The following is an 11,557-nucleotide window of genomic DNA, read 5'->3' as shown; positions in this document are numbered from 1 at the left end:
CGTGGAAAGTAGAGAGTATAAAAAGACAAGATCTCCTGAGTAAATTGGGAGCTTGGGGGGGATCTTCGGGGAGGGTTGAAGGAGGGAGTAGAGAGTCAGGGAGGGGAGCAGAGAAAAATGTACAGCTCAATAAAAATAAAAAAGATTTTATATAAAGCACATATATGCTACTTAAAAGGAAACTTGAGAAAAAAGAATGAAAGGAAATACGCTGGGAGGAGTAAGCCTCAATTAAGAAAATCCCTCCTTAAGATAAGATTGTAGCTACCATGTAGGAAATTCTCTTAATTAGTGCTTGATGTGTCAGGGTCTAGTCCATCATGGGTAGTGTCATCCATGGGCAAGAAGTCCAGAGTTGTATAAAAATGCATCCTGACTAAGTCATGGTGAGCAAGCCACTAAGCATCTCTGCATCAGCTCCTGCCTCCAGTTCATGTATGAGTTCATGTCCTGACATCCTTCAGCCATGGACTTAACGTTATAGAGGCGGAATCAATAAGCCCAGATCTTACCCTGGGAATGATTGACTTGGTAATGAGAATTGGCCAAGCAGGATAATCAAGAATGCTGAAGGATGCTGCATGGCAGAGTTAACCTTCCCACAAGGTGACTGTTTACATATCTCTACCAAGCCAACCACCTAGGAGCCATTAAACTGCTGAACTCTTCAGACTTGGGTATTATGCCCCAAATTTAAAAAGGCATAACTTTTAGATGTCCAACCTGTGCTTCCTGCAGGGATCCAGGCTTGAGGAAATGGGCCCAGGTAACACGGGAGCTAGACTTTTCTGAAGTCAGGCCCTCTGTTTTAGACTATAAAAAAATTGTTTGTATTCATAAACACCTCAGGATGGGTAGAGGGCTATCCCACATGAGCAGAGATTACTCCAACAGTTATGAAGAAACTCCTTCAGGAATAATTTTAAAAGATGAGGTCATGAATTTGAAAGAAAATGGGAGGTAGAGGGTACTTGGGAGAAGTTGTACAGGGGATAGGGAAGGTAGAAATTATAAAAATACTAATATGAACTTCTCAAAAATATTGAAATAAAGACTTCTAATGACATATTGTTATACCTGTAGACACAAAACCTCAAGGCCCCTGTGTTATATGTATGCAGTCCCTCAACAAAGCTGTGTCCCCTCATTGTACTGATTAAAAGACAGTCTGCTTTTGCTGAAGGTCCTTTTGTGCTTTCTTTTATTTTCACACATTCCTCCAAATAAGTACCACTCTAACACAGATAATCATCCTCAAATCCCAGTGGTCCTGAACGATTTTGATTGATCCAGTCCCATCTCTCTTCCAAAAGCAGTTCACCCAGGAGCGGCTGGTAGGCCTGAGATGACTTCTGGTTGGTACACACTGTCACTTCCTCCCAGGTCCTAAACTCATGCAAGCCTTCACTAGAGAAACTTCTTAAACTAAATGAAGATTAAATAGAGACACATAACTGAATAAAATTAGAGAACACAGGAAACTTTGGAGTGCTTGACCCTGGGTGGAAATGTGTTTATCACATCTATCCCATCAGGGCTCAGGGGCCTATGCAGAGGAGGGCATGGAAAAACTGTAAGAGAAAGAGGCAGTGGACAATTTTAAGGAACCTTTTCTCCAGACATAACAGGGAAGATGCTTAAATGTACTCAAAAAGACTATGACAGTGTGCATAAGACCTGCAGAAGCTCAAGACAGACAAAATCCTAGCAAGAAAATGAAGTAGGTACAACATCCCACGGCCAGTCAAGAAGCTATTCCAAAATGATAAATGCTGGGAAAGGGGAAAACTCAATTTCTTACAGTAGAATAACACTGGGGTGGAACATACAGGAGGGCAAGTCCTACGCTCAGGAGTAGTTGGCCAACACACATAAGGCACTATGGTTTTAATAGCTATTTTGTTTTTGTTTTAAGAGAGAGAAAGGACTAGAAGCCAGACAGAGTGTGAGAACTGGGAGGAGTTGAAGAATGAAAAGGATTATAATAAAAAAAATGTTGTATGAATTTTACAAAGAATTAAAAATTAGAGGGAAGAGAACAGGAGTAAAATGTTTTATATATGTGTTTGGATTGCTCTGATTTAATCAGTTTGTTTTTATTGTGTCTACAAATGCCTATCATCAAAGAAAGGATAAAGAATAAAAAGAAAGATAAGAACTAACATTTTATTTAGACAATAAAAATAGAAAAAGTAAATGAAAAATAAAGATAAAGAGGTCTGTTTTCCCATTCCCAATGGTGGTATAAGTACTGGGGGGAGAATGCTCAGAGCCTGCCTATAAAACATTATTTCTTGCCTTCTCAGCCTGCTTAGGTTGGTATCTTCCACGGAGAGCAGACCCTTATGGTATGTGGCTTTCCCTGTTGACTCTGTCTTTTTTTTTGGCCACCCAAAAAAACGGGGTTTGTGGACTGGGCTGTGGTTATTATTTTAGGTTATCTTCTATCTCTAGCTACTGAACGATATCATCAGCAAACTGTTTACTGGTCTTCTTTAGACTCGGGCACCTTTAAGCATGTTCTACTATTTCTTTCTTTATGAAAAGTAATGACTTTCATTGTAGCTCAAACTAGATTTCTGGTTCTTGGCCAAAGATTTCTCCTTTACCCAGATGAATTTTGTGGAGATTGTGGCTGATTGGCTGTGTCAGTTAGGATGTCCATACAAGATGTCTTTTTAATATGCTCAATTTATTCACACAGATATCCATTATAATATCACACTAATATAAAAGTTAAATAGACATATTTGATTGGGTAGAATTTACCACTACAGGGATCCACTGGGGATTTTCTCCAGGGAGGATGCTTCAGAAGCTTGCAAGCTCAACACATCCTTTAGATGTGGCCGGCTGGGAGGAAGGCACTGATGGAGGTCCAGAAGGTTCTTGAGAGCATTGGCCAGTGGCTATTGCTGACAGGCAAGCATGGCTGATCCCAGCAACAGTGGTAGAATTTCAACAGTCACAGAAGCCAAACTCAGGTCCACTTGCTAGGGGATAGTTCCAGTTTTTAAATCCTTTCATTGAGCAGTGGCTCAGGTTAGTGATGGTTTACATACATATCAATGCCACCTTAGGGTTGTCATTAGCATATGAAGGCCTGTCTTGGGCTTGACTCCTGTCTGAACTCCTGGTCCAGAGTAGCCCTGTCTCATAAGAGCTGCAGGGTAGCATCTTTCATCTTACAGGCATTGCCTTCTTCCAAGTAGCATAAAATGGGTTTTAAGTTATATAAAATGATCTCATCTATGTTCCTAGCAGAGATTTGAGGGCAGATCCCAGCTTATACTCCTTTGACACTGATTCTCAGAGTGGAGAGAACAAGCAGGGAAGATTTTTTTTTGTGTATAGCTACCTAGTAGCTAACTCTAGGAAAGTCTTTTAAAAATGACTTATAGAGACTGTTTTTCTAAGCCCACAAAAATGACCCAAAAGGTAGAGGCACTTGCATAAAAGACTGGAGACTTGAGTTTTAACCCAAATCCCACAATGTTGCAGGGTCAGGATTAACTGCTGAGAGTTGTCCTCTGACTTCACACACACAGACACACAGACACACAGACACACACACACACACACACAAAGCTTAATAAAGAAATGTTTTCAATGACACACGACAGTTGTACTGGCAGATTGCTCAGAGGAAAAGGGGATTTTCTTGGCATCTGAATGACATACACACTTGAGGATTTGTGTCCTGGTGGGCTACAAATATCCCTGTTATTGTGATTTTCAGCACCTCTCTTTTCATTTTCTCTCCATTCCTTCCTCAGCAACGTGGTTTTTATCTCTTGCTCCCACATTCTCTCCCCCTCCCTCCATCCATCTATCTTTCCTTCCCAGTTTGCCTCCTCCTCCCTTTCTTTCCTGCCTAAATCCTCCAGTAATGAAAGCATGATTCATATCTGCATCTTGTTCTTATATTACTTCTCATCCTAAAATTCCCCCTTTGGGGAAGTGGTTAGGACACAGTGTTGCTTTGTGGCCCTGGGTGACTTTGTAGTCACTACATAACCCACACTAGCCTTGAACCCACAGCAACCCTACTACCACAGCATTGGCATTATAGTCATGTGCCGGTGCATGCATGAAATATACACCCTCATACATACTCTACCAGATACCTTTTGACAAACAATGTGATCATGAAATCAAGACAATACTAAGCATTGGCCACCCAGAATGATAGTAATACTCATTGAACATGACTGTGTGCTGTATAAGATTTAGAATCCTAATTTGTAAAACATATTCATATTTATTTGTGGCACCATTTTCATCTCCTGATATAGAGGCGAAGTCTAGGGTATGCCAAGTATCATGCCCAGGTTTATAGTACTAATACTATACAGGCAATATATCATTCCAAGTCATGTGAATTAGTTCTTAAGTTACATAAAAATGGTTTCACTTATGTTCCTCACAGATATTTTGCTGCTGTCATTAAACATACATAAAATGATCAAAGTCAAAGATTTAGGGTAGACTAAGGTCTGCAAAGCCAAAATCTTATACAATAGAAGGGAATCTGTTGAATAAATCCTAGGAGCTTGCAGGACCTGTAATACTTAAGTTTTACTTGGTTTACAGTAAAGCTATCATATTTGAAATTATCCTCAAGATGTATTTAGAAACTACTATCAGTCAAACTCATCTCCAGGCCCCACTACCTATGTTTTCTTTCTTTTCCTTTTCTTTTTCTTACTTACGCATTTGTGAAATTCTGTGACAATAATTCTGAGAGTATTGTTTGGAGAATTTGATTGTCATTGCCACCCATTTTGTCTACCTGCCCAACTACTTTATAGCCTGCACAACTTCATACTCAGAAATATCCTTTATATCTCAACACCCCCTTAACAGTGTCATTACACTGTTATTATCAAAGTGTAGATTATTTAAAATCATCCTTGGCCTGGTATTCTGTCGTTAACTGACTTCTCTTCACCTGCGATGCTTTGTGGTCTCATTTATGCCTCAGAAACTCAGTGACAGATGTCACCATTCTTGCTGTGCTTAAAGACTCTCAATGCACCACTTATTTAGGAAACATGGTGGTAAAATTACCCTTTGCAGATCCCATTTAAGATGTTTAAGTGTTTTGGTAGCACATGAAGACATCTTAACTGCTGATTTCTCATGCTGATACCCAAGGAAGGCGGTACTCGGTGTTCTTTAGCACAGACTGTGCAGTCCTCACTCTCATGTTGATACCCAAGGAAGGCGGTACTCGGTGTTCGTTAGCACAGACTGTGCAGTCCTCACTCTCATGTTGATACCCAAGGAAGGTGGTACTCGGTGTTCGTTAGCACAGACTGTGCAGTCCTCACTCTCATGCTGATACCCAAGGAAGGCGGTACTCGGTGTTCTTTAGCACAGACTGTGCAGTCCTCACTCTCATGCTGATACCCAAGGAAGGCGGTACTCGGTGTTCTTTAGCACAGACTGTGCAGTCCTCACTCTCGGTTGCAACGTCTACAGTTCTCAACCCCATAATGATGTCACTGCAAAGCCGTGTCCTGACCAATTACTTTCCTGAAGGATTTGGGCACATGTATTCACTGAATATTGACAATATCCTCTCCAAAACACTCCATGTATTTTATAATTTCTTTTATTTTTGAGATTCTCATATAATTGAGTCATTCCACCTTCTCTTTCCTCCCTCCACATTCATTTATCCCTCCTTGCTCTTTTTCAAAATATTGTTGCTGTTTTTTTATTTATGTTATCACTTCCTTCTTGTATACATTTACTCTGAGTACTATTTTACTATTTCTAGTTAGAAGATTTTTCTTTTTTCTCAAAATTTCAAATAGCAACTTAACTGAAATGATATTTGAGTTATTTTCATGATAATTACATTTTACATTATAGTCCTTTCAGTGACACTTTGAGATACAAGAAATATTTAACATTGTAAAAAAACACCTTAATTAAAAAAAAAGATTTCTTGAACAAATAAATGTTCAATGAAATAATTATTGGGAATGTTGCTATAAACATTAGCTAAAGCACTTTAAATAAGTCAGATCACTGAATCTTAGGAGGTAACTATAACTAAGAGAAACAACCCAAACTAACAAAACTCAAAACCAGAATTAATCAGTTCTGTCACTGATACAATGTGCTGTCTCCTTATATCAATGGCATCAATGTCTATTGTTATTCTCAAAATTGACTTAAAATCTTAAACACAATATCACACATTTTTACACTATGCCCACTTTCTTGTTTGTTTAGTATATTTAATGAAAAAAACGCCACAAAGTTGAAAAGTAGTATATCTCTTTCAAATTTTACTTAAACTGAAAAGTTAGAAATATTTGATTCTTAATTCGTCTCTTACATATAATACTTAATTCATATATAATTTTTGTAGTTCCCTTCATTTGCTCAGTAACTTTAGTAAATAAAAACAACTAAATATGCATAAATAATTGTTTGTTTACTGTATATCTTAACTTTGGTGACTATACTTAGGAAAATCTACTTGATACCATTTTTACAAATGCTATTTAGTAAATTCCAAATAATAGTAAGTCAGTTACTCAATGTGAGCTTTCATTTTTAAAAGATCATTTGCAAAGTACAGTAAACAGAAACACAACATTTTACAATTTTTAGTACTTTGAATTACTGTCAGCTGGGTGATAGTCATTATTAGTGTGCAAAAAAGATAATGATTAAAACACTTATCAAACTTGTATATAATAACACACTTATGAAATTAACAGTGCATTACTAAACAGAAACTAACACTCTAACCAAAGAATAGAGCAGTCTAATAATTTAGAGTTAAGTAGGGTAGTGGTGGCTCACACCTTTCATCTTAGCACTTGGGAGGCAGAGACAGGTGGAACTCTGTGAGTTTGAGGCCATCCTGGTCTACATAGGGAGTTACAGAACAGTCAAAACTACATAGAGAAATCCTGTCTCAAAAAACAAAAATAAATTATAATTTAGAATTAAATATCACTCTTCATAACTTTGATTGTTATCATGAGCTATCTTTCTTGATTTAATCCTAATGTTAACTATCATGGACCTGATAAAACACAAATCATCAGCTTTGTAACACACCTTTTAACATTGTCTGATTTTTAGGGGTGTTGCACTATTCCATAAACCCCCATTGTCAGAGGGAGACATTGAGGCAGTGCTTCTATGTGGATTACTGAGGTGTTTGGATGAAGAGCGAGATACTGATGTTCCTCAGCCAATATGGTTGGTGGGAATCACCTCACATCATTTCTTTACACCTCATCTAAAATAGAGATGTATTTTTATATTTGCATATAACAAGATTTCTCTAATTCCAGGAGTTACAAATTGTTTTAAATGTGAAATAGAAGTGGCTACAGATATGGAAAAATGGTGGTTTGGGGAAAGATTTAATTTTTCACAGCAGTGCAGAATTTCTAAGGGTCACAGAAATCTTGCTCATTTGTCGTGCTTTAGGAGGTATCTTGAGTTTCTGTGTGTTCACAACTGCAATTAATTCCTTTAATCATTTCATTCCTCTTTAAGCTGTATTTGTTATTTGGTTCTTATCTCTATTGACTTGATAATTCAACATCCTAACTGATGTTTTTTATAGGTTTTTTTTTCTGGAAACAATTACTTTGATTTTCTTCCTTTTAAAGCTTCAAATGTATTTTTCCTACAAGGACCAAAATTGCTGTTTTATAAAGCCTGTTACATATAATAATGAAGATTTTAAACTAAAAAAAATGGGAAGGAGATTCTGTACTGAAATTTAGAAACTTACTTCTCAGTTTCCTTGTGGCTGAATTTACTTCTTGATTTCTCAAAGTATATATTACTGGGTTCAAAATAGGAGTGAAGATTGTATAAAATACAGACAGGATCTTTTCTATCACAAAGCTGTTTTGTGGCCACATATAGATGAAGATGCATGGCCCAAAAAACATGAAGACAACAATGAAATGGGCTGTACAGGTGGAAAGAGCCTTAGATGATCCTCTGGAAGAATGATGCTTTATTGTAACCAGCACAATAACATATGAATTAAATAAGAGAATAAAGCAAGACAATGCAATAATTCCACTTGTTGAAATCATAAAGAGACCAAGAACATAAGTATCCACACAAGCCAACTGGAATACCACAGGAAGGTCACAGAAAAAGCTATCTATTTTGTTGGGGCCACAGAATGGTAATGTGAGGGCAAAGATGACCTGGCTCATTGAATGCATGACTCCCACAATCCATGAAGACACCACAAAGACAATACACACCTGGGGACTAATGATTGAAGCATAGCGCAGGGGTTTACAAATGGCAATATACCTGTCAAAAGACATAGCCATTAGTAAAATAATCTCAGTACCAGTAAACAGGTGGAGAAAGAATATCTGAGATATGCATCCCCCAAATGAGATTGTTTGATGATCAGTTAGATAGTCTATGATCATCTTGGGGGTGGCAAAGGAAGCAAGAGACATATCAATAACAGAAAGGTTGGAAAGCAGGAAATACATAGGAGAGTGTAGATGAGGGTCAGACATGACAATGACGAGTATAATGATGTTACTCACCACTGTTGCCACATAAAAGAGTGAAAACACTATAAAGAAAAATATCTGTAGTTCCCAGGAATTAGAGAGTCCCAGCAAAACAAATTCAGTCACAACAGACTTATTAACCATATTCATTATCTGGATTCTTAAGTAGAGGCCTGCACATATAAAAATATGTGTAAATAAATATATATGTATATTATTCTTACTATACTTCTCCTCTATCTTATCTGATATGGTGACTTGAGAGAAGATTATATAACATTAGAAAGGAAACAAATATTCTTTAAATAAATGTACTGAAAACAGCAATCTTTTCTGGCACTAAATACCAGTCAAATACAAATAATATCAACAGATCTACCACCTATTTGTCTGTCTTAATCTACATAATCTTAATGATTAAAGCTAACTTTTAAGAACTTCTTTTATATTGACAATGTATTAAGCATGTATAGAGAAACACAAATTTGTATAGAAATACACAGTGAGTGACTGCAAACATAGTCATAAAGATATCCATATTCAAAAAATCAAATAAAAATACATCACATGTAAAGAATCTAAAGTAACATAACAGCACTCCCTAGTACAGCTGCAGAAAAATTAGAAATTTCCAAAGAACTGTTGACATATTTTTAAGTATGAGTTTCCTGATTGATTCTATTACTGGTACTGATAAAAAAGATTGTCCAATATGCAATGGGCAATGTCCCATTTACATGCATAACCAATGGAAGAGCATTATCCTCTACAATCATTGAAAAGAATTACCTTCTTTTTCCCCACAATTTCACTCTTACTAAATTACGAGTTTGTTCTTCCTACAGACAGACAGAAGTCTATAATTTGAAATTGACTTTTTTCTCCTAAAAGATACATCCCTTAAATTTATAAAGAGTTCAAAATGAATACATCTCTTTTGTCAAATTTTTTGACAAACCCTTTCTGTTCAGATTTTTCTATGGTATATGCCAACATATATAATCTGTTTAATTGTTGAACTGGGAAAGGACCAGCAATTAAGCCTGTCAGAAGTCTTTTATAATAAAACATTACATACTAAAATTATGGCAAAATTCAAACTCTAGAATTATTGATTATTAAGTAAGTTTTTTCTGAGAACACTAGAAGGCCATTTCAAACATAAATGAGTGACTCCGCTGAGCCATTAGCTGTTTAGAAGCTGTAAATCAAACAAATATTGTAGGTAACTGGAAATTGACCAGAAATCATCTTGCAATGGGATTTATTAAAAAAAAAAAAAACAAAGAAAGACACCATTAGTGAGCTCACAAAGAGAATTCAAGATTCTTTTGGGATTTAAGAAAGGTTGTTTTTACCTGGACCTAAGTGCTTTAGGGGCAGAATGGGAAATGGAAAGGTCATTATTTCAAAAGGCTGTTGGAAATACAAAGCCAGCTAATAACAAATCTTGTTTATTTAACACTGTATGGATGTAATGGAGAAAAAAGTCAAGAACATTAACCTATGCTTTAAGTAATCTAGGGTTCTTTGGAGATTTCAAATATCAATAAATAAAATAATTGGGAAAATACAATGAAATGTATCTTACATGGATACTATTTTTCCAGGAATGATGAGGGAAATGGAACTCAGACAACAAAAAAGTCTTATGATGTGCCAACTATTATAAAATTGTAGGAAGTATAAATACTAATTTCCAATTAGTATTTTATGTATGGACTTACCTGGTAGCTCTTAGAAAGAAATTTAAGGCAGGTAGTTATTAATTAAATAAATATAATAGGTAATTTTGGCTAAGGTATTAATGCAAGTATGATCATTGATAAAGTGAGAATTTTAAGCGACTATTTTTCTGAATAATTTCACTTATCAAGTGGCAGTCTCTGCTGTAGACTGTACTTACTAAAATAAAAGTTGACAAACTGTGGAGAAGGCTCAGTCAGTAAAGTGCTTGTTGTGGAAGAATAAAGACAAGATACAAAAATTCACATTTGCCTACTTGCAGCCCCACTGTTTAGAAGACAGAAGCAGAGGGGTCCCTAGGACTTTCTGGAGCCAGGCTAGTTGAGATGGTAAGGTACAGACGCCTCAAAAACTAATGCAGTCCAAGTGATGTCCTATCTGACTTCCAGACACAAGCATTATTGGTACATGCAGACACATACGCATGTATACACACAAGGAAATGTCCACACACATACAATACCTACATATTTTAAGTAAATAAATACAAAAATAAAAAGAAAATGTGGCTACTGTTTTATATATGGTCCCTTCCATTGGGGATTCTACTGTGCCTTGGATAAGCACAGCTCCCACTGAATTTACCACATGCATAGACACATGGCTTAGTTTGCTCGACATGATTTTAACAGAAGTGACAACTGCGTTGACAGTCTATCTCTTTAGCACTGTTCCTTTCCATCTTTGGTCCCAGGACAAGTAAAATTGATATAAAGGAAGAAGAGAGGTAACTATACTAATAAGCATAAAGATAAAACATCATTAAGATGACATTTCAAAGATAGTTATTCTATATATTGAACACCATGCATATCATTATGTTCAACAGGCATTAAGTGAAGGTAAACTCAATGAAATTTACATGGAAGTAAAAAGCATCTAAAATTACAAAAGCAATATTTTAGAACAAATTTTTCTACTCATTCTTTCTCCTTACAACACTTAATGCAAAATAAGAATAATCATTATACTTACAGCTCCCTAATACTATACAAGATGATAGCATGCTGATAAGTGGAACAGAGTAGAGGGCACAATCATAAAAATATAAGACAGATTTTATTTTATTGTTTTTTTTATTTTAAAGATTATAATATTTTTACAACATTTCTTCCTACTGATCTACTATCCAAACCCTTTTGTGTACCCTTCCTAGCTGTCTTTTAAATTTATGGCTTCTTTTTACATTAATTGATGTTACATGCATTTATGTATGAGTGTGTACATATATATTCCCAATATACTTTCCTAAACATAACTTTTACAGTGTGTGTGTGTGC

The 11,557-nt window shown here is 36.1% G+C and overlaps 1 protein-coding gene across 1 annotated transcript; it reads right to left on the bottom strand.

The window, feature by feature from the left end:
- Nucleotides 1–7,727: 7,727 nt before the first annotated feature.
- LOC142835903 (olfactory receptor 4K2-like) lies at nucleotides 7,728–8,681 on the bottom strand. Its single transcript, XM_075949736.1, has one exon. The coding sequence runs from the start codon at nucleotides 8,679–8,681 to the stop codon at nucleotides 7,728–7,730; it is 954 nt and encodes a 317-aa protein (XP_075805851.1).
- Between the last annotated feature and the right edge of the window lie 2,876 nt (nucleotides 8,682–11,557).

Source organism: Microtus pennsylvanicus, chromosome 15 (assembly GCF_037038515.1).
Source record: "Microtus pennsylvanicus isolate mMicPen1 chromosome 15, mMicPen1.hap1, whole genome shotgun sequence".
NCBI classification, from domain to species: Eukaryota; Metazoa; Chordata; class Mammalia; order Rodentia; family Cricetidae; genus Microtus; species Microtus pennsylvanicus.
The sequence above is the reverse complement of the archived record's forward strand: the minus strand, read 5'-3'. Positions and strand labels throughout refer to the sequence as shown.